This window comes from Thermobia domestica, chromosome 3 (assembly GCF_964235325.1).
Source record: "Thermobia domestica chromosome 3, izTheDome1.hap1.1, whole genome shotgun sequence".
NCBI lineage: Eukaryota > Metazoa > Arthropoda > Insecta > Zygentoma > Lepismatidae > Thermobia > Thermobia domestica.
Genome location: NC_137456.1, coordinates 13,483,725 through 13,509,270, shown reverse-complemented (window position 1 = coordinate 13,509,270; position 25,546 = coordinate 13,483,725). Strand labels below are relative to the sequence as shown.

The following is a 25,546-nucleotide window of genomic DNA, read 5'->3' as shown; positions in this document are numbered from 1 at the left end:
GCCATCATTGAAATTATTACATTGTATATAAACAGTTTACAAGTTTCTGATTAACTTTAATGTCTCTATTTTTTCTTTCTTGGTAGTGTAATTGTTCATCTGTGCAAGGCTCGAAACGAATTGGAACTACCACCATTTACAGTACCTGAAGGTTACAATAAGAAACTACCTCCATATCAAGTGGTGGACGGAACAGGTAAATTCTTAACAGATACATTTTTAATATATAATTTCATTTCTTTGGATGAAAAGATCCACTATATTTCAAAGGAAAAATGAAATGAAATCTTTGAGTTTTACGTCCCACGATTATGCCGGTTAGGCTAAAAGAGACGGTGTGATAAGTAATGAATGAGATGTTGGAATGAAGAAAGTTGAGGAAACGGGAGAACCCCGAGGAAACCCACGCACACGGTGTTTGTCCACTACAAAGTTTACTTTGCGAGGGCTGGGATCGAACCCGGGACCCTAAGCACCAGAGGTGAACACTCTACCACTGAACCACCGCGGCCCTTTCTTCAAAGAACTTAACATGGCTAGAAAAGATAGAGACTGCATTTAGTATTATCTTTACACTTTAACCTTTCTACGCCCGCCAGCGATTTGAACAAAATTGTAGACTCTCGCGTTGGGGGCCCTGTTAACCCCTTAATTAAAACAGAGTCAAGATTGATACATCATTGGAAAGCTTATGGAACACGGATTCCAAAGGGGTAACGTTTGTGCAATTACCGATCTATTCGTAAAAGAAGAACAAACAAAAATTCCTAACAATATGAAAACAGAATTTGAGGGGGGGGGGCCTTTGCCAACATTCGAAGTCACCCTAAGCCGACAAAATGATGCTAATGTGTAGGCAACATATTTGTGACAATAATATAAAAAATAGCAATTGGTGCAATACAAAGGAAATATTCTCAAAAAAATTATTCGTAAAAGTTAGTTATTGACTTTGATATTCGCCCCCATAAGATAGTACCAGATTATATGCACATCATTTTCGCTGCGCACATCATGTACAGCAACAAGAATTACGCTTCTAGACCAATTCTAGAAAAAAAGACATCTTGTATTTTATGGAATTCTCCTGAAAATAAATGTAATTTACGCATAATAACTGAGACTCAAAAAATTGGCCAATTTTACCCCCTCACCTCTCCTACATAAGAAACAAGTACACATACATGGTATTATCATGTAGTGGACTACTTCATTGCTTTACATACTAATTCTTATGAGTGTTACCCAAAGGGAGGAATGGCCCCTATAAAGCCTGATACAAAAAAAGCAAACAAAATAACACTAAATTTACCCTCCCCTCCGTCGTAGTATCTCGACACACGTAAAGTGCATATAGGCGAAAGCTTCATTCTTCAGAAACAATACCATAATTATCTTTCTAGCATAATTAGGGGCTGAGATATTGAGGTTTAAAAGTTTAACGCAGCAGATGAGTCAATGCGCATTTAAAGGTTAAATAAACGATTAGGCCTATTTTCTTGAAAAGAAAATACACATGGAGTCTGATAGATCTTGAAATACTTTAATTATTTTAGTAATTAATACTACTATGTACCCAGAATATGTCTTAACGAGGTTAGAGAATGTTCAGCTTATTGATTAATATGGGAAATATTTCTCTGTTTTCCATGCAATGAACTGAATTATGTTGCATGTATTCTACTGACGAAAATACTGACGAAAATAAGGTCGATCTGTTTCAAAAAGCATCTTCATCCTGCAATGATGAGTAAACGACGAGAGCTTCTAACTTTCAGCTATGTTGCCTCTTCAGAACATCATCCAACCTCTCACTATCAGCTTCACTGTGTTTACAGTCTAAGATACCAAACTTGAGTACCTCACACGCTTGCGCTATTCTGTATATTTTGCGTCTACTGATTCCTGATTTATTACCTCTCAAACAGGTGATGACAGACAAGCATTTACTAATTAAATTGAAAACTGCAGTGGACAAGTAGCAACGATCACAACAAAACATTTCTTCTCACGCAGTATTCATGCACTTTCAATCCATTGGAATACATAGGACCTACGCCCACTACGCCGTGTTTCTTAATTTCCCATCAGCGCCGTGACTTAGATTTTTTCTAGGTTAGCAAGCAATAATACGCGAATTTCGGACACCTAGAATTTTTTTCTATTTCTTGGACGCCTCATTTCACCTTTCTCTTACTCTTTATGGGCCCTCGAAGCCTGTGGGCATTTCCACACTGCAAGGTCTGTGGGGCCGTTAGTTACGTCTCTGGGCCCGTTCCATACATGACAAATTAATTAAGGGATAACATTGAGTAATCTCAAAGTCATACGAATAAATATTATTTCTAGGGCCCCTAATAGCAATATTTTTTTTTACTGAAATGGGCCCACGACACATTTTTGTTTTATTTACCTTTGTGTGCTGTTGAGTTTATGTAATGAGGTGAACCTGTTTCATGCTTCATTTAAAAATTTTGTCTTAAAAATGGGCCCCCTGCGAACGGCGGAGAGCTTCCTTGGGGGCAGTTGCCCCTGCCCCCCACAAGGTACGGCCGTGTTTCCCATATCAAAGAAATGATATTAAATATGTTCTCATGTAATATGTATTTTTATTACTTCCTCAGCTGCAGTTGAAGGTGTTCAGAATTATCTTGTTCACGGTATTAGGATGAAGGTTCTTCCTGTTTGTTGCAACATTCTCTGGTTTTTGATAACAAAGCCAATAACAAATACGGTTATGGATGATTATTCACACTTCCAAGAAGGTTTTGAATGCAGTTTCAACTTTTTTCAGAACAAATTTTGGAATTGAGGTTCATAATTTGTTAGCTTGGAGTTTAATTAATTTCGCGCAAGAAAAGACGGTGTTATCAGTTTACAGCTTTACAATAACTTTACCAAACCCAGTGCTCATTAAATAACCTAAACTGCGAGTAATGCTTCTAGATACAAATAATCTACTACTAATATGAATTGGAATGAAATAAAATGTTTATTTTAACTTCAGGTAAATGAGCGAAGATAAAAGAAACAGTAATGATAACACTATATGTATGATTGTAGGGAGGAAGCGGGGGAACTGGAGAACTCCGAGAAAACACATACATGCACAAGACGTTTTCATTACAAAGTGGATTTGGAGCAAGATGGGATCAAACCAGAGACGCGATGCACATGAGGTGAAATTCTACAACTGAACCACTGCGATTCCCTGTTGTTAATAATGGGTGTTTCAAGGGGCACTGTGGCTCAGTGGTAGAGCGCTCGATCGATCAGCAGCAAAGTAAGTTTGTGGTGGACAATATCGTATCCGTGGTTTACTCGGGGTACTCCCCTCACCCCACCAATTCTTCTATCATCATTCATTTGCTTTCACCATCGTCTAACTTAAGCTAAAGGGTATAAACGAGAGACATTAAACGGAAAGATTCCATTTTAAATAAAAACATACACAATTAAAATATGAAATCAGTGCAGTATTCATCATTAATAATTAAATAATCTGTACTCTCGTATATCAGGTTGCTTTAAAGTATTTGGTCTTTGATTGTCAAAATTGAGAGTATATTTATGAAATCACAAAATGCACCATCTTGTTCGATGTCCCTCTGTCACAATACTTTCGTCACTATAGAAAATTTGTTGTATCTGGTAAAACAAAAAACGTGACACGTGGTTTTCACGGGCTTCATCTGAAGCCAACCTAACACCATTCAGAAAGCACCACAGAGACCGAAATAAATTGTAGTTTAACAGTACACAGTCCAGGTTATACGGTGCGTGCATTAAAACTTCTCAGCTATTTCGTCACAATTTCTGTCGGGTTGTTCAAAATGTAAGTGGTCAGTACTTCTCAACGTAGTATACGACACACTTTCTTTGGACAAATTTCAGACGTTTCTTTTGAATTGCCAGGCACAGTCGCGATAGTTGTTGACAGTAGTTGCCCTTTGGCAGCAGCTCGAGATGTAACGATACACTTCCACCCCCCCCCCTAACGTAAAGCATAACTTTCATGGGTATCAGTTTGCTGTCTGTGTTGCTTTTTCTCCAATGGAACAGGAACATTTTTTTCATATTATTGTCGTACTTTATCCACTTTTCATCACTCATGGTCAACCGATTTACAAATGACTGTTCTTTAAGTTCTCGTAGAAGTATTCAGATAGGAATTCGATCTATTAAGTGTTCGAGTCAGATCATGTGACACCCAAATGTAGAGATGATTTTTGTATTTAGTTTTCTCCAAATAGTTTAACACCATTAACAAACAAACAGTGAAAACGTGACTGACTGGACCGAGATTCAAACCAGGGACCTCCGCCATACCATTAAGATGGGTTAACCATTACGTCACCCAGCCCATTTCCCCGATCAGTCACTCATTGTCTCACTCTCAAGGTTAGTGATCTCATCTCGGACCGGGTGGGTCAGTGCTCTCATGTTGTGATTGGACAATCCTATGTCCATATACCGAGCACCTTATGACGGTTGTGATATTATATGCACTAATAAAGGGAGGTAACAACCAATTTTTTACACACTAGAATACTGCATAGGTGCGAATTCTATAACGCACAAAGAATGAAAAAGTGACTGATTGAACCGGAACTCGAGCCAGGGACCTCCGGCATACCAGGCCGGAACATTAACCACTACATCACTCAGTGGGCTCTTCTGGAAAGCGGATTGGGTGACGTAGTGGTTAAAGCACCGATACGGTATGCCGGATGTCCTGCGTTCGAGTTCCGGTCCAATTAATAACTTTTTCACTCTTTGTGTCTTATAGAATTCGTACCTACAGAGGATTCTGGTATGTAAACAATGTGTTGTTTCCTCCTTTTATTAGTATAGTTTAACATTGTTTGGTGATGGAAGTTTCTGTGATTGGCGGTATCATGACTGCTTACATGCCGATCTTGTTAGGCTTTTGACAATCAACCATTTTATACTGATTGGTCGCTCATTGCGAAAAGCATCTTAGATATCTAAATTTCTAGAACAAAACCAACTGAACCATCTATTGACGGTTGCTTTTGATAACGTACCTTGGTCATAAACAACAGAAATTTCTTTATGGGTCTGCGCAGCATTTGCGCTTTCATCGATGTAAAATTATAAAAACGTAGATCAGTTTTGCGAAAAGTTCTTTCATCTTCATGGTGCAATAATTTTTCGTTTCATTCCAACACTATTTGAACGGCTACTACCATCAACTATCAGTTGTGTAACAAAGCTAAATCTAGCCCGCTTAGACCTTTAGGGCCCTATGCAAAGTCGTTCTGACGTTTGATTTGTGCTATAACAAAAAGTTCGACTAACATGTGTTTCCTGCAGTAGTCAGAACTTTAGCATGACGCTAATCATATTTCAAAGCGACTCTGCATAAGGCGCATAATCTCCGAGATTGGGAGATTAAAGACTTCTCGTGTGAAAATGTTCAATACTTTCTTATGTTATTTGATAAAAAATACTATTACTATTTTCATAATATGTTCTTTCTAATTTTAGTACACCCAGCTCAAGTGTCGTTTGCCCTGAAAGTCGCAAGGGATCCTATAATAGAAGAAATGAAACAGGTTAGAAGATAAGTTTTGGTTGCTTTGTTCAAGAATTAGCCAATATTGGTTCAATTCTAGTAATCCGTCTTTGTACATACTGTTAGCCTAGTCTACTCTAGTTAAAAGTAAATGTAGGGATTGTAGCTTGAATGAGAAGACCTAACTAAACTTAGAGAAACATCTGAAATTTCTCTCTTAAACATGCCCCTGAAAGTTTGGCAAAATGTGTAACATAAAGGTTAAGAATAACTTATGTTGTAATTAATGAAAATGTTATTGAAATCAGAGAAAAGCTTATCATTCATTTTATAACAGTTTATTGGTCATTGAATTTAGTGTTCTTAGATTTGACTTGTTTAAATGTCTGAAAGGTTGTGAGGAATAAAAGTAAGGAAATCTGGCCATAAGAATATCATACCTTTAGTACTTCTGGTTCCATGTTGTCAACAATTTTACTCTGCAGTTCAGCTTTTGGATGTTATAAAACGTCCATGGAAAGATGAAACTTGACACTCGTAAAATATTCGTAAATAAGACTTATATGTAACTTTCCGAAAATTTAAACTGAAATGTCTTATTCCGTTCCGTTACTTTATATATAATCTCGTACTGTAAAGTAACATGTTCGTTTACTAGTTCGACGCGTGTGATTTTGTGTTCCGAGTTTTCACTTGATCACTTTATGACTTGATCTAATCTTCTGATCTTATCTTAACTTATGATTTCTCTTTCCAAGGAAACGGTTTTATATAATCGAGAAATGAGGTTGCAGATTTCAGAGATATTTCATGACAACAACAGACTCCAGTTAGCACGTAAAATTCTTGAGAAAACTCAGTTGAGACAGGAATATTATGCTGACCAAAAATCCTTAGAATCTCCATGCACAATCTCTCGGATGATTTAAATTTTGTTAATCTAAGAAATTTCTGAAACAAATAAATACAGAATTCTTACAATGTTACAAACATTCTGTACTCAATTCTGAAAGTAAAATGCTGATCCAATAGTGATTGTTTAACGGACATAATAACCTCATTATGTGAATTCTCTTTTGAACATAATGCTAACTAGGTTGCAGTATTTGCTTTTCGTAATGAAGATAATAATGCATCAGCAAAGTAAATAATTTTCATAACATGATGTCCTTCTTTTTATTTGTATAACATGATTTTAATGAACAAAAATGATAATGTAAATAAAATTAAGTTAAATAACATAAAATATTGTAGCTTTACCAAGAATCGAAGTCTAATACTATGACATCTAATAATATCCCATAAATATCCTAAAACATCCTATAACAATACTTTTGATTGATCTTTAAAAGCTCAAAAGTACGTTACAAAGTGCTACAGCGCTCACTACTTTTAGTGTCGAAATGAAATAATTGGTATCCAATTTGAAAGAAAACCATGTTTGAAAAGGCATTAACGGAATAGTTTTATGAGATTCAAACAATAATATGCTACTAAACTATTCAGAATTTTCTTAAATAGTACGTAAATTAATATAACTATTCTATCTGGCCTTGTTTTCATATTGTCAAACTAAACACAACAACACATTGAACAAGGCTATGTGATAAAAATATATAAAAACACAAACATGTAACAGTTTCAACACACAAACTGAGTCTCTATCAGACTTCCTCTCTTGGCTACTTGATAGTCACCACTTATATAATTTCTAAAAATCAACTTTCAGTTAGGTTCCGCTCCATTCGACAAACGTAATGAATGGTGGTATGTTGGTGAGGAAGTGAGAAAAATTCTCTAGTTATAATAATAGCTAAATTTAGATTGTAAAATTTAAGTAATAAATCCTCGTGCTACACAGACTCTACAGTTCCATTAAGGTTCTAGAATGCACGCTCTGCATTGGGCTCTGTAAGTGTTTTGTATGTCATTAATGATAGAAAGAAGCTAATTCATCGTAGAATGATCAGATTTAAATGTTTTGTGTTGTTTTAATTACTTACCTTCTGCGAAGTAACTGTGCAGTCTGTTTTCTACAATATTTTCAAATACCTCGATAGAATATTTGTAAGTGATGTTTATCATAAATTAATAGTTTTGTTAGACAATTTGCCTTTTATCGTTATAAGAATTATATTGGATATATTCTAGGCGCTTAGTATATATATCCAGTATAGTTGATTCTGAACAAATCAAGTAATATTTGTGATAATATAGTGACCATGCTTTACAGTATTTTTATAAAATCACGACTAATTCTGTGTTTGTTGAGCTTTGTTCCCTCTATATTTGATTATATCGGTGATCTTATCAGTTCTTTCCGAATAAGAGCTTAACTTCTCAACATTTACAGATATCTGACTAAAGATGACTTTTTATGATATTCAGAATGTTTGATGTCATCTTGAATTGGTAACGTATTTGGAACATTTTTAAAATTGTCGTTGGGTAACGCAACCGTAGAATTAATTCTCCTTGTTATGAAAAAATACATGAGATTTGATTTGTTTAAGTTTGCCTAACAATTTTTTCTTCGTTTTAGGACAAATACATTGTTGCGATTTAAAGATGCTTTTGCAAGCAAAGATATTTAAATTTTTGGCAAAACATTTAGAAATCTTTAGATATAAAGCTTTATAATTCTACAATACGAATTTAATTACAATTTCGTATAAAGGTAACCAAGAAAGTTCCGTTCTTTGTACACCCATTATCTTCGAACATCGATATATCACTTAAGACGTACCTGCAAGATCAAAACTAGTCCCCATCAGCATCGAAGACCTTCTGCCAACGTTCTGGAACGCCATGGATTCCATCGCGGAAGGACTTGGTGGACCGTGAAGAGAAGAATGTATTAAGCGCATTTTGTGCCTCTACAAGGGATTTGAACTAGCGTCCTCTAAGATGATAGCCCAAAGAATGAAACAAATGATAGTCTGGGGAGTAAGGCGGGTGAAAAAGTGTTTCCCATCCAAGGCATAGAATACACTGAGAAAAAAAATTGTAGGTGGCGTACTTAAAAAGATAGGTTACATGCGTAATTCCTGTAGTTTTTGGACTTAACGTACAGCAGACGTATAACTGAAAACGCATGTTTTACAATACTTTCTGTATAAGTGTTCCATCTATACGCACTTTACGTATGAAACAATGTAGGCGGTCAGGATCTCACATACAAATGGACGTATATAACATATAGCCGACCAAGGTAACATAAGTATATGTAAGTGATATACGGAAAACTGTTAGATGTTAGACATCCTGCAACGACATGATGTAACATCTAAGGGCAGTGCCTATGTAGCATACGGATAACGTATGCTCCGTACTGATTTCTATAGTAAGCAAGAGGATACCGTATATTTGAAGAATATACCGCTGTCCGGAGAACGGATTTTTCTCAGTGTAGTGTCCGCGGTCATCCTAGTCACATGGGGCTTAGAGTTGTCTTGTAACATGACCCCTTTGCGATTCAGAAATACTGGCTACAGAGTTTTGAGTTTTCTTAAACATGGCTCAACTGACAGTACACAGTTGCACTGACGCTCTGACTAGAAGGTAGCGGTTCCTGATGCACGATGCCGCGAGCAGTTCACTAAACACAGAGGAGGAACTTTTTCTGGTACAGAACTGGTTTTGGCTGTTTTGGAACCGATTCATGGGAAGCTAACCGATGATGACGGCGCCGTGAAGCTTCTTACAGGATTCACTAGTCATCACATGTCAAAACCCTGTTCAGAAATGGCTGATTCCTCAGACGAGACAGCAAAGAAACACAGGTGTCTGCTCGTGTAGCCTGGAGTCAAATCGTGTGGGACCCAACTTGTAGTGCTTCCTAAGTAGGTAAAGTTGCTGCCGAATAGTTTCTCCATTCACACTGAATTGTAGTCCAGATTCCTCATGTGTTTGGCCACTGTTCGGCTCAATTGCTGCCTGCAGATCTTTATTTTGTATATGTGTTCGTCTTCCGGCACGTGGTGCGTCTTCGAGTGTTTCGTCACCATCCTTAAACTTGTTAAACCACCACTGCACTGTCCGCGTAGTCACGATACCATCATCAAGAGACTGGCATATATCCACCTCGTTGCAGCGGCGTTTGGCCCCATTTTAAACTCGTACAGTATCCACACTCTTATGATGCTCTGTGGAGTTCCTATGTTCACTCTGTCTTTAAGCAAGTTCACGGTGTAAATGAACTGCCACAACGACCTAGTGTGATGGATATACTCACACCAACAACTGACCTTTGTCTTATCTCCATTCGCATAAAACTCAAGGTATGAGAGCCAATGGAACACAGACCTCCACAAAAAGGGACATATATTTTGGTTACCTTTATATATTTGATTGAGTGGACTCTCAAAACTCCATCTTAAGAATTCGTATATTGGGAATAAAGCTCGAAATATTGAATATCTACAAGTATGAAGGATTATTTTATGCTTAAGGGTTCGACTATCATTAACACATGTACTATAAAATTATGTTTACTTCGAAAATTTTCTCAAATATCTTGCAGGAAGTTATAGTGGATACAGATCTCTATTTTGTATGGAAAGATCATCGGTTGGTTTTCAATAGAAAGGACGAAGTCTTGATTTTATCAGAAGAGTTGGCGAGTCAAATATGGATTCCGAAAATTTCATTTTATCCAATGAAACACCTTAACCTGATTCAAGGAACAGACAAGTTTCGACAAGTTTTGCTAACTAACGAGACATTCATTTATGCCATGAGGTAATTTAATGATTACCGAATTAGAACATAAGTAAACTTTGTTTAGTTGTTCCATCTTACGCGTAAATAAATGTAGAATTCTGTAGGAGGAAAATAATGGTGTATTCTTTTACTAGGCCGTCCCAAAAGTTCTGCACCATACAAGGAGGAAAACGAAACACGAATATCAGAAACAAACCTTTATTCAGCAAAGTATTGGCCATCACGTTCGACTACCTTTACTCATCTTTGGGACAACGATTCAATCTGATGGCGATACCAGATGGCAGGTTTAGAATTGAAAACCTCGCAACAGGCAGCATGCACCTAATCATATGAATTGAATTACCGACCACATAAGAAATGTGTGAGAGAGCGAAATCAACCCTAAACTGAGGGTGCAACATCTGGACTCTAGGCAGGACGAGGTAACCACCGGCACCCACTTCTCATCTCCTGTCACAGTTCTCGTCCAGAAACGAAGATAATGCTGGTTTTCTGGCAAAGCCTGATAGAAATTTCTCGGGGCTGTTTATTGACGTAATCCATGTCATGCAATCGACGGTTTACTGTCGGTTTGGATGTCCCAACTACTCTTGTTAACAGATGTGTACTCAATTGTGGTTCAGCGTTTACAAGATCTTGCAGAGGGTCGTTAATGTTCATCGGAGGTCTATCCTTGCAGGGCCCCGATGGTTGAATCATCCTAAGTAAATTTTTGAACCAACGGGAAGGTGTCGATCGATACAGTACTGCTTTGTCCTCTACACACGCATTACTTGCCTTCACTTGATCCCACGAACCTGTCCTCTATGTCTGCCAACAGTTTTCAGTGGTGGCGCCAACTATCTTCCCAAAGTTTTACCTTATGCAAGTCAATGTGCTGATGGTGCAGAACGATTGGAAAAGTCTGGTAATACATTAAAATTTGTGAGAAATGGCTTTACTTCTCTAAATGCAATTAATATAGTGGAACATTTATAACATTCTAAATTGAACACATGTATCCTGAAGGTGAATATTGTTTTCGCTTACAATATTTATTCAGCAGTACATATCATTTATTATTCTTCGAATTCTACCCTTCATTAGAAAAAATCAATAAGTAATTTTTATCTGAAGTATTTATATGTTGCAATGAAAATGCACTTGAACTCAGAGTCTTCTCCAGTACCGATGATATATGAGAGTTGGTCCTACAGGTTGATTGTGATCCTAACAAAATAAGCTCCCTGGAGAACCAAACTTTCGCCTATCACGCGTACCATGAGGGAGCTCGCATTTATTTGAATAGTGAAACGACCACTTACAATCGAAAGGCTTTTAATACATTGAGAGTTACTTCTATATACAGTACCTTATAAGGAGTAACGTCATCATCTATATTTAGTAGAGTGTGAGAGTTGACGACTTACCTAATAATGTTGAGGGCTCCGTTTCATTGGATCACTTCATGAACTCTCCTGGGAAGAATTTTATTAAGTTTGTGAGAGCAATCAGATGGTTTGTTAACAACCTAATCACTGGTCTATGTCGCATTCAGTGCGGATGATAAATAAGGAAGATAATGACGTTAAAAATGACCCCACAGATACCCCTTCAGATTGAGATTGTGACACTCATGAGGCCTACCTAAACATTTCACGGATTAGCTAAAATATCGATAATCGGTCACACGGATCACTGCTATTTTGATTGGAACATTATACAGTTAAATAGATTGCCAAAGTGAGGGATGTATAAAATTGTCTGTAAAGTGCAGGTACTGTGCATCCGTGCTCCCTTTCTTATTACGTTATCAACCATTGACTTTTAACGTTGATTCAATTAGATTGTAATATTCTCCGCTGTCATACGAAACAATGGCGGCATCCAATGACGAAGACGTTTTGAAAATCACATAATTTGTTCCTGTGTGTAATCCTAAGGCAAACCGAAACCCTACAGACCTTTAGGATCACAATGAAACGTGCTTTCGTTTGACGGCGAAAACCAACAAATTTGTCCCATTAACGGATATACTGTAGATTGTATCGTGTTCTCTTTTTCCTCTCACAATATCCAGAATCACTTTTCAAACAAAACCGTTATTCATTTGAGAACATTTCATTCGAATATCTGCCTTATTCGGAGTGTACGATGCTCTCTAGATCATTTTAATTTACTTTAAGCTCTAGATCGCTTTAATTTAATCTCCCCGAAATTGAAAGAACACAAATCATGCTTCCGTAGTTACTTTGAATAAAGGTATCATAGAATTCTAGATTCATCGAAAATAGCTGTCCAAATTGATGATTCCATACAGAACACATCACTAGATTTTATCAGAGAAAAGTGAAAGTAAACGAAATTAAGCATGAGGGAGTGACAAAATTTGCCGAAGATCGAACAAAATTGTCAAGATCAACTGTATTATATAGACCGAGCAGACTGTAGTACTCAATCCTATACTCAATCGAAATGCCTAAGTCTGCAAGCACAGTACTATAAAAGCTGCATTATTTCAGTATCCATTCTTGACTTCGGATTTCCAACCATGTGCTAGCAGTTGTGAGAGTATGCAAGTTTATAAAAGAAAATATAATAATATTAATAGAAAATATCTAACTAATTTGAAGGCAATATGTATTTGAAGTATTATAGCTTTCGATTTGTGTTTAGCAAGATATACCGCGTATTTGTCAGGCGTAACAAACTCTATAGCCTATGGAGCCCAGAGGTTCAATGAAGCGTTCATAAGAGCTCCACATTGACTTCTGTCCTTAGCTAACTTGATCCAGTTACCACTTTGTATTTCTATTTCTGTGAGAGTCACCCTAATGTTGTCCTATCATCTGGGCCTGGGCCTTCCTAATGATCGTTTTCCGATAGAATTTCCAGTTAAAACTTTAAAAGCATTCATACTTTTCTTCACCTCTGGTAATATGACCTGCCCACATTAGACTCCAAGACCTGTTGATCCTAACAATATTTGGTAAACAGTATAAATTATGCTGTCCCTGGTTGTGAAGATTCCGACATTGCACATTCCCGTTCTTCTAGGGAAAAACATTCGTCTCAGTATTTTATTATCAAATATTTTCACTCTGCTTTCTTCACTGAAAGTAAACACCATGTTTCGGAATCACAGATCACAATATACATGGTTATCGTTTCATAAATTTTAGATTCAAATTCCTACACAGAATTCGAGACGACAAATGATTTTGAAATAACATCAATTCTCTGCTTCCAGGAGACATTTAATTTCTTCGTGGTATGGTTTTGGCCTGTTAATATTGGTTCTATCTGAAAGTATACACTATGTCGAAGTATTATTTGATGTTTTGACGTATTACGATCCTGGCGAACTTCCTATGTTTTGTTTTCTCTGCATTTATTTGCAATCTCCCGTTCCTGCAGGCACTTTATAATACGTCTGCATTTTTTCCCGTTGTTCTTCTACCATCGCCTATTATATTTACATCACCACCACGCGCCAAAACCTTGTGAATACAATTCACCTCTGGATTGTGGCTATTATCTTTGATTTCCCTTATAACGTACTCCAGAATGAAGTTCAATAATAATGGAGACAACGCAGCTTGTTTAAAACCATTCTCGAGTGAAAGCTCGCGATCAGGCTTGTTTCTACTCGGACATTAGTTTGGGATTAATCTAAACATCTCTTAATTAATCTAACTAGCTTTCAGGGTATTCCACATTCTGTAAGGATGTTGTACATTGTTTCCTTTTAATCGAATCGTAGGCCTTTCTAAAATCAGTAAATAATTGATATACCGGGATATTGCATTTACACTTCTTTTCGAGTATTTGTCGAATTGTAAATATATACTTGATAGTTGGTAGATTTGTTCTAAATTAGGAATGATAATCAACAATAATTTTATCTGTGTATTTGATCAATCATGCTAATTGAACGCTTCAGAAGATTTTATAAACTGTTAACAGAAGAGAAATGCCTCGTTTACAACCAATTTTGTCGCCTTTCTTGTGAATTGGAACAAAGAGTAATTATTTCCACTATTGTGGCAATTCTTCCTTGTTCTAGATAAGGAGAATGAGTTCGTGTATATTTTTGTATATTATTATTATCCTCCAGCTAATATTAACTCAGTCGGAATTTCGTCTACACCCGATTTCTATTTCTTTATTTTTTGTAGCGATTTCTACTTTCTTCCATTAGCCTCTGTAATATGAATTTCAGTTATATGGATCTCACTTTCTCCACGAACATTAGTTTTTGTGTCTGTGTTAAGCCAATCGTGAAAGAAATGTTTTGATGTATTGAATATACCATCCGTGTCAGTACGATCTATTCGGCCGGCTTTCTTGAAAATACAGGGTGATTTTTTTAAACTTACGAATTTCATTTGGGTCTAGAATTTCTACCTGAAGTCCGAATTTCATGCGGTTTGTGGAAAATGATCAGGGAAGGATGGTAGATTTATGAAACTATGTTCACTGGTTTAAATTTATTCGGGATAATAACGACGACAAATTAAGAAAAACAGGAAATTTTAGCCAGTGTACCTTACAATTGGAATGAGGTACGGTGCGGTGTGGAGATTTGAGTTTTCTTTTTTTAGATGGCAACCTCGCCTAGTTCAATAAGAAACAGGAAACTTGGCCGTTGTATTGGGAATTTTTCTGTACAGTTGTGTGCCACTATGTATGTTCAGAACACAGTGAGAATAGTGTACTCTTTGGAGCAACATGAGTTTAACGTTAAAAGTTTTTGGAGAACGGAATCTGTTGTTGCTACGCAAAGGGCATTTAGAAACAAATTTGCCTCACGTTCTGCTCCAGACAAGAACATAATACGATTGCCAGTGAATAAACTGGAAGAAACAGGATCGCTTCTGAGTGAGACGCAAAAGTATCGGCCCCTGTAGACAGCTCTTGTGGAAGATGTCAATTATCGACTCCTTGGGTCGCCCAAGAAATCTCTTATTCGTTTGTCACAAGAAACCGGTTATAGCTATTCAATATGTGATTTATGGGTGTTACCGGTAACACTTAATTTGTATTCTCAGTAAAACTTAATTTGTATTCCTCAATTTCGCTTCAAAAATCCAAAACCTCATTCCAATTGTAAGGTACACTGTAATATTTGCTGTTTTTCTTGAGGCCTGGACGATATTAACCAATTTAAACCAGCAAACATAGTCACATTAATTACCCATCCTTCCTTGATCATTTACCGCAAACCGCATGAAAATCGGACTTCAGTTAGAAATTCTAAGCCCAAATGAAATTCGTGAGTTGTAAAAAATCACTCTGTATAAGCGTCAGGTTGATAGCTTTTCTTAAATTTGTTGATACTCTTATACATTTCGCGAATGTATTTTTTTTAAATATTATCTTTAAGTTCATTAACTTTAGCTTTCACAAAATCGAATTTCTTTGTTCTAGGTGTTTTGAAAGCTTTCCGCTTGATGTCAGTAAAGTGTGCTGGAGTTATATCTTTCAGATTTTGTAGCCTTTGTAGATTGGGCTGTTTTTTGGTCTCTTCTAGTTTAGTGCATCCATGGTCAAATCACAGTTTATTGCTATCTATTTCTGCATGGGCCAAGTTATCTTTTGGTGAAATCCAGAACACTAGTGTGCTCCAAACCTAAAACGGAGAATCTATTCGACACTTCAATCTGAGATTCTCCTTTCATCTAGCTCTTCTCTAATTTCTTTTAATTTAACCGCTTTCAGATGTTGAATATTATATCAGATATTGAATATTACGGAATCTTATTATAGCTGCTACCAGGTAGGGATCAGTGTCACAGTCAGATCCTCTGAACAAGCTAACATCTATTAGGTTAGACTCTTCTCTTCTACCTACTAAAACGTGATCAGTTTCCTTATGTACTTTTCCATCAGGTTAGGTCCAAATATATTTGTCAGGTATATATTTTTATATTTCTACCATATATTATGTATTGTTTTTATGATATTTATAAATAGTATATTTTTAGACTTACAAGTTAGTTCACATTTTCAGACCTTTTACAAGCAACATTTGAAAAATATTTGTTTCAGTGCCTCACTGGATCTCATTTGCGAAATGGAGTTTGAATTATATCCTGTGGATGTACAGCTATGCAAATGGTATATCTATTCCAGTAAGTTGAGTTTGGCAACTGAAAAATATAGTTTCTTCTAATGTTAATATCTAATATATTTTCAATTTTATTACACATGAAATAAAATAATATCCATTTATTCCCACCGTAAGTAATAGTTTTTCGAAAGAGTTCTCTCAGTTGGTTCGAAATAACTAATTAAATCTCGAACAGATTACAAAAGACGTTTTATATCATAGATCAGTTTTTCTCAACCTTTTTGAATAACGGTACGCTTTATTGAACCGTTCGGAACATCACCACACACTTGTTTGATACTTTTATTATAAATAATAATAATAATAATAATAATAATAATAATAATAATAATAGTGAAACCAATTACCTTTTATAGCGACTCTATATAGCAATGTGCATTATGGGATCACTGGTAGTCTGCCACGGTTTTAACTAATTATTATTAAATTCTTCATGATTTTTAAATTCTAAAATTTTGGGACAGACCTTAAAAGATTGCGTGACACATCAGTGTATCGCTATACACCGGTTGAGAACCACTGTCATAGACTATACATACTTATATACTTTATCGCATTAATTATAGAAGGTAAAACATCCATGATGTCAGTAAATGTCATGATATTACAAGTACATATAAGGAATCATTTCAGGAGTAGCTAGATCTCATGATAATCAAGTTTTGTGTTGTCCTATAAAACGTCTACTTAGTGAAAACTTATTACATGTGAAAAAGTATTAATTATATCTTTATTATGTTGAAGCGCACGTTGGTGTACTATTTCAGTTTGATTTTAAGGATATATAATATACATATGTTACTCACATTTAATTTCATTTTATTCTGAACAATGTTCAATGAACACATCGAAACCTAGTGGAAACGTTGATAATCGTATGGTTACAAATACCTAGATCACCTAGCTCTAGGTGTTTATCTAATTGTACGAATATTGGTGTTATTTACGTGGTCTTGTTATATGTTAATCGATTCCGAGGGGAAATCTTGTATTAGATTTGTTACATGGTAAGACATGCTCATTACTTAAAATACAATGGCAGATTGATTGTAGTAATACTAACAAGGAAAGGATATGAAAATGTCAACGGGACCTCCTAATCAAACCTAGTCCATTAGATAAACTTAACAAATGTATGTTTATGCACGAAATATTAGATCCCATGGACAACGGAGTAAGTCTCTGGGGTCCATTGACCCTGTTAGTGTAAAGGAATTCGTAGACTCAGAGTGACATAGCTATTGCATCAACACTGTAGAAAAATCATGATTTATAGTTCTCTTTAGCATGAAACAAGCTTTCCAGAGATGCTACGTGTTCGGGCCTATAACGTACTTAAACAGGGAAAATTGGGAGAATGTCCGGAAAATTCCCTTCAGGAATCCCTCCCATCAAGTTTGGACCCGGCCGGAGTGGCCCTCGGTGAGAACACACAATCCAAATATATCTCAAAAGTTAGTATAGGGGATAAGAAATGCGTATACAAAGTTTTTATTGATAGAGAGAATAGATAAGGGGAAAAGCTTGTATGTCAATACACGATTTCTCTCATACCTCTTTTCTTGGAGTTTTCCCGTTTCTCCAACTTTCTTAATTCCACAATTTCATTTATTTCTCATCATCACTGTCTCCTTTCGCTTAATCGGCATAACCGTGGGACGTAGAACTTAAAGATTTTATTTCATTTTCATTTCCGCTGCTGACGCGAAACGTCGTCTAAATTATAACATTCCTAGCTTCTTCCTGTTCTATTTGCCTTTGTTGTTCCTTTTGATCGAACATCGGTTGCTTCTCAGACACCTAGCGTTTGCACTAATACTGAGTGTTTCTACAGCCAAGAGCTCTGAACTAAAACCACTGCTGTCAGTATCTCACGGATTATCCACAACATCTCGTCTTGGTAAAGGTGGTTTGATGCTAACGCCACCTCATTGACAGTACCGTATTTTGCTGCCAGCAAGGTAAGCCAGCACATTCGTCGACGTAGTAGTGAGAGAATTCTCTCTCAGGTGAAACCAAAACTTACGGCAATCCAACAGGCTTCTTCGATTTTAGTGAAACTAGATATGATGAAAGACCAAGTGGTGGATCAAGAGTGAACGGTAATTGATTTACTAGTAAACTCTCATCTTTCACGTTAATTTTATCAATTATGACGCTTCTATTGTGGAATCTTAACGTATTTGGCAGTCATCTTGAAGAATTAAACAAATGTAATCTTACTACCCTCTAACTGATATCTGATTTTTCATCCTATTAATTAAATTGTTTATTTCATTACATGTTATACTGGTGTAATAGTCACGGTACTGGATATGTAGAAATTACTAAACTGTGTGATTTTCGTTAATATGAAGTCCCGCTTCAGGCAGTTACGATAGAAACTTTCATCTTTGTGACATCAGTATATGTTCGACGTACATTCATTGTGCTGGAGCTTCTTCGCAGCGAATGTGATTCATCTTTACAATGAACTTAAACTGTAAGTGTTGATTGTCGGAAATCTAAATACATAATAAAATCTATGGGGCTCTCCTGATGACCGTGGCCATCACGTGACAAAAATTATTGGATGAGAGTAGTATCGTTTTCCTTAGTGTCTGTAGTCGTACTCACCTTCCTACTGTATCGAGTACCTACTCGTGCATCGACTTCTTTCTGAGCAATGCAATATCTTCTTCACATGAAAAGTGCGTCTTGATCTCTGTGGTAATGATCATTTTTCAGTGATCACTGATGATCTTCCAATTAATAATTAATATCATATTCCACAATTAAACACGATATGTACTAATTGACGGTGAGTTTAGTTATTTTATAATTCAGATGATTTCGTTGTATATTCTGCTGCTAGCAGGCAGTTATGCTGTCTGTGGTTTTATTTCAGATTGTGAAGGTGAAGGTCCAGAACGGTGAGTTCAGTAGTGATCTGCACAAACACCTAAAGCTATCTTGCCTTGTCGACATGCTCTTGACTTTTTAAGCTAGCTCTTGACGATCGTCGATAATTTAGCCTTATTCGTGTTATTGCCTTATTCTAGTTCTTTCCTTAAATCCTTGAAGCACCCAAGTTTCAAAGATTATGTAACAGATCTTAGTATTTGAACGCCTAGTCAGCTGTACGCAGTCGCATTTGGACTATAGATGGGACACAATTCTAGTACTAGTGTCCCTGCTCTATCAGTAAATGGGTTTCCGGACACTAATCTCACAAAGATATTCAACATATTGTGCTAAGTATTTTCGTTTATCTCTAATTCTGCACACTATGTGGTCGATTTTAATTGCTTTTCTAAATCTAGAGAACGTATTTAAACTTCTGTAGCGATATTCGGAGGACTACAAAGTACTCTTTACGGCTATCTAATTCATATTACTCAGATTGCATTGTAGTAGCTCCTCAATCATGGCTGGGAAGAGAAGCTGCTCAATAAAATGCCAATCAGATCTTTTCGATCTTAAAACGAGACAAAGCCACAAAGAATACCACCAACTGAAGTATGATTGCTCTCAAAGGTTTGTTTGTAAGGTGTTTGAGCGGAGAGTGGACAAGCAACTGATGTGTTATTTGGAGTCGGCATTTTATCGTGATTTTGGCTTTTGGTCTTTTTCGTTCCACTTCTGACAATCATGACAATGTCTATAGCAGTCAAGAGAAGCATCTTTTTCCATTGTGAGCACCTTGTTATATTTCTCTATGTGGAAGAAAAAACTTATGACAACATAGTGTTACAAAATTTAAAACAATTTCATGACTGAGATCTTCGTGCTCATATAGCTATATCACTAAGTAATTTACTACATTATTTTAGTGTGTGTGTGTGTGTGGGGGGGTTAATCTCTCAGCTGTCGCTGTCAACCGTGTTCTATCTCAGTCCACAATCTGTTTGTGGTCAATTGAACGTTGATGATTATTTACTGCCGTTTAAGATGTCCTTGGAATATTACTGTACTTCAACTTGCATCAAATCATCTTATTCGCTAGGCAGACTAGGAAGGGTTTCGGTTTGTGGTAAGAAAAATATGTATGCGCAACTTTGCTCCCAACGATACCGACTTGGTTATTTGAACTTGTATTTCAAGTCATTCGTTTCTGATTTGTTGGAATAGTTCAATTTGTTTGTCTTTGGTTTAATTTTTTAAAATTTTTATTGTCGTTTAACGTAGGCACCCATATTCGAAATCAATGTTTTTTTCCGCATCCGCATGTCTCCTACACCGCATCTGGGATGCTGGGAGACCAGTTCTGTTACTCTCATGTTGTAGCCTATATCTGTCTATGTAGACAAGCTTATATAGTTTATTTATCAGCCTGTTCTCTGGTAAAACTGTTTAACATGGCACATCACCTGTTACTTTAGCTAGCTTGTAGTACTTTTCGGACTAATCCTCTGCATAGCCTTTATGTAGATGCACATACACTTATCGCTAGCTTACAATCGCGAAGGACTTCTCATGAACTACACAGTCCATTTGTTTTGTATTTTTCACTACTCTTGCAGCTTTATTTTGTCTGGTGCCCATATTTATGACAAACATGCAGGACGTTCTCGGGACGGATGCTTTTGATGTGTTCGTGGTTACGAGAATCTCAGAGTACACATATTCGAATGGCAATCTTATTGTTTGCAACGAATTGGTGCTGTTCCATCATTGTTTCTGACTCCACTAATAGTCTTTTGTGGCATGTTGTCTCACCAAACAGCACACAAGTACTCAGAAGTTCTAGCAAGAGTTTCCGAGAATTACTTGAACAGTACCCATAGTTTCATGTGATGTATACGGATGATATAAAACGAGATAATTCGTCGACTGTACTTTTGTCACGGAACATTACAGTTATTAAAAGTATCCGGAATGTCTTTAGCAAACACAGGTTAATGCAAGATTCTTCGGAGATGTCATTAGCTATAAGAACATGGCTGTGCTATTGTTGTCTACTTGGTAACGGGACAAGTTAAGATTATTAAACAAGTTAACATCATTAACAACAACTAAAACTGAGCAAATGACAGTAAGCTTCATCATTAAATCCTCCATTGGAAAATTTGCGAAGGTCATTAAGCATTAGCCACATTAATAAAGTCAACTTAACTATCTTGAGTATCGATCACTTATCTAACACTTTTTTATTTAATGAGTGGCCTACACTGTCCTAATTATAAAGCTTGTATACATGTCACTGAATATTCTTTCTATTAATGTAGAATGCGATTAATCAGATTTCGTAGAATGCTTGGGAATGCCTGAAAATCTTGGCTTTGAGGAATAATACTGTTTTTGGGAGCCACAGTCTCAGTTTTGTTCGTGAAATTGGAATAGTAAAAGCACTCTGAGGAGTATTTATTATATTAATTATTTAAATATATTATTTCTTTAAATACATTTTTGTTTTAATATTCTATTTTGTAGTACCTCGCCCGCAAATGCACCCTTTTAAAGCGGTTTTATTTTCAAATGTTAATGTACAGTATGCGATGATAATTGCCCTTATCGTGACAAGGGAAAATATCCTCGTTGCTGAGGCCTCCACTAAACTGTATTAATTCATTAATTAATATACTGTACGTATCAGACCATGAAACTCGTAGTGCATATGTTTCAGTCCAGTTGTGGAGAGGTATTGATTTCTGATTCCATGTTATAAAATCCACAGAACCCCATCACAGAACAGAAATGTTGCGCAGTTTGTATAATCGTAGTGCTTTAGTCTGACAATATTGTCAACACCGTAATACAGACAGTTGAGAATCCCTCGATGGCGAATATCTTTCCGTTCGTCTACAAGTTATGTTATGTTGTGAATTATCTGTGAACAGATCAAAAGGGTTGTGGGACTTTAAGATTCTGTGTATAAAAACTCTTTTGCGGTGTAAATTGTATTACATGTCAAGATTCTTAAGCAGTATCCGGGATATACTTTGTGGATGTATCATTTTAATTGTCATGACCTTTCACTTACGTATCGGAAATTGTTGCATTACTGTCAGGATATTTATTACAGGTTGCGCAGTCCTTACACTGCATGCACCCCAGTGTGAACGAGTAGTAACCGCTTGAATATTTGCATTGTCTATTAGACAACTACATGATAATCCTAAGTGGTTCCAGGAGATTCAAAAATTCATTCGGATATTTACAATGAAGTTACTCCGTTCTCGCTCGGAAATTATGTACTAGTGCTCAGTTTAACATTTTATTCTATTTACCTGCTACAGATCCACTCCATTATTCAGTTTGCCTTTGTCCCCACTTCATTTGTAACAAATAGAAATGGTTGAACCGTCGTAGTCTCAAACCATGACAGATATATTATAAATGCCTTCAAACAATTTTATGCGTTTTGGCAGCTTCTATCTAACGACTTAATACGGCATGAAATCAGTACCAACACTTCTGTTTAGATTCGGCGTCACTTCCGACTTCACTATTATCAGTTTTTTATTATCTTTTAGGTGAAGCATCCAAATATATGAATTTATCTTGGTATCCGGGTGGAGGATTGAAACTGAAAAACAAATCTTGGGCCGCAGTGGAGATGGAGCTGCCAGCATTCAAATGTCGATTTAAAACCGGCAAGGAGAATGAGTTGTGGCGTGAGTACTCAAAATGTTACATATTTTCATTATACACAATTATTTTAATATAAAGGCATATTTAGTTTGCCATAAGAACCAGACTGAGTCACGTGGTCAGTCAAAAGTCACATTGCATGCTAAATCGAGTCTGGAGATTCCAAAGCCAAGATATGAAATATTTCAAGCACATAGCCTCCGCGTGTGGTGACCTGTGTAATTCGAAGAAGATGCACATTATTAATTTTCCTCAAACAGCTTGACTTATGACAATGTTCTATCCATATTTACCTTACGTACTGTACATTGTTTTGTTTTAGCTGTTTATTATATCTTTGCAAATAAGTTTTCAATTAGCCATCTCCTTATGATAGTTTCTGAGATGACGATTTCGTTTTTCATTAATTTTCCATTGATTTTATTCTTTATCGTTCGTGATTTTTTGAGTGCATGCGATCCATTTTAGGACAATTTGCTTTTGGAATATAGAATCTATAGAGTCTCTTCTATATTTGAGCTGAATCTCAGCCATCTCCCCCGAAAGTCTGTTCACATTATTCCAACCGGATAGACTCTTTGCTATCATAAAAATTAAGAACTATGTCAACCTCGGATTGGAAGGACATATTTCGGTTCTTTATAATATAAATCAATATTTTGTATACTTATTTTGGAAATTCATATTTTAAGTTGTATGAACTAAAAACTAATACAATCAATTCTTAAACATTTCATATATTGGAACATTATTCTACAGTCCTTTGAATCCAACCTGTTTCTTATGTATTTATTAAGAAGTTACTGTACCGTTCTTTTGGAAATTATGTAAAAGTGGTCAGTGTAACGTACAGTAATGAATTACATTCTGGAAATCAGTGATCTACTGAAATGGAAAACAACATACGAAGTCTATGAACAATATTTCTTTCTGGAGATAAGTAGAAAATGTACAGATATATTTTATAGACTAAAAGGAACATTAAAATTACAAAGATTTATTGGAAATTTCTTATTTTATATATAAAATATTACAAGCAGGCTCGTAATAGAGTATCGCCGAATATGATTGTTTCAGCCATATTTGATTGTTTTTAATATGTTTAGTTGATTCAACTGTGACTAGTGTTCACAACTTTTAACGAGTATAGGGAGTAAAGGGCAAAAGTTGAAGACTATTGGCATTCCGAAGACTATTAGCATTATATGTAAACAAAATCCGAAGATCTATAAAATAACATAAGCTACAGGAGCTTAAGATTGACAAATCATTTAACAATACTTTAGGTAATTCCCTAATTATTACGAATAGTCTCGCTTGTCACTAGCGATGCAAATGCTCCGAGAGAAACAAAGTTCCAACCTTTGTTTCCTTGGATTTTTTTCTGAACATTTCTACTTTAATGAAGAGATAACAATACATTCAATTCTCTTTTAGCATTAAACATAACTAACGAAAGCAAAACTAAAAACCATATTCTGAGGAAAAATCACGAGAAGGTCACTAATTAGGGATAGTCAGTCATTTGATGGGAAAGAAAAAAGGGAGAATCAGTGAATAAAATTAGTTTTCTAGTTCTTTAGAATTATTTATAGAGCTACTAGAAAAATGTTCAACGACAAATCGGTTCTGATGAGAATTCAATAATATTAACAATAACAGTTCTATAAAAGAAGTAAAACAGACTTGTCATTTAGTACAACAAAATTCTCTTTACAATTTATTCATACTTATACTTGAGTTAATAACGCTTATGGAGCTAAAGATTAGGTGTAGTTGGGCAGGCTAAAGACTAGGTGCTGGAGGCTAAAGACTAGTCGCAGGTTAAAGACTACGTGCCGGCAATGAATGTTCCTGGGCGCACAACTTTCTGCAGTCAGAAATTCAATGACACACTACTGTTTCAACCGGACATCACCACTGGAAGCCATGGATTGTTCCATTACTCTAGAACGAGAAGAGATAGGAAGGTGAAACAAGTGACATTCTATAGCTTAAGCATCGCTGCATTAATTATGAACAGTTCAGAATGTTTGCAGTACTATTGGTTAAGTAGTGGGATTTGAGGCATTACTTTTTGATTAGCCCTCATATATTAAGTACCATTATTCTACAGTATTGAAAATAATTGTATTGAAAATAATTTAATCTCTACGAAAATAGATGTTTAATAGTATGTGGTTTATGCATGTGCAAAATTTTATTAGTGCTCAAGCCATCAATGAGGATTATAAGCTTGGATAATTTATCACGAAACACGACTACAGTTTCTAAGACATTTTTTACAATTCAAATATCGAGAGTTCCGTTATTAGATATACTTCACAATGTATCAAATTAACTTTATCGATAACCCACATTAAAATTTTGCTTCTTTCAATTACCGTTACATCAGGTTATTACATACTTCAAATCAGAATATTCAAGACATTAGCTACATTGTTAAATTCTTATTTAGTGTTAGTATGGATATACAGAACTCTAAAAAGATAGTGAGTTTTCTGCGCAAGAGATCGCGGTTGTGTCTCACAACTCAGAGTATATAGTCGCAGTGGATCAGGCCTATCATCATTTGATAGCCGATAGTCGAACTTAGT

The 25,546-nt window shown here is 36.0% G+C and overlaps 1 protein-coding gene across 1 annotated transcript in view; it reads left to right on the top strand.

Moving 5' to 3' along the window:
- The window catches only part of LOC145681676 (uncharacterized), an 83,944-nt gene that overhangs the window by 34,168 nt on the left and 24,230 nt on the right, over positions 1 to 25,546 (top strand). Inside the window, exons 3-5 of the mRNA XM_081753296.1 lie at positions 87 to 196; positions 5,512 to 5,579; positions 10,062 to 10,279. Coding sequence (XP_081609422.1) covers positions 87 to 196; positions 5,512 to 5,579; positions 10,062 to 10,279 — 396 coding nt within the window. The remainder of the gene's footprint in view (positions 1 to 86; positions 197 to 5,511; positions 5,580 to 10,061; positions 10,280 to 25,546) is intronic.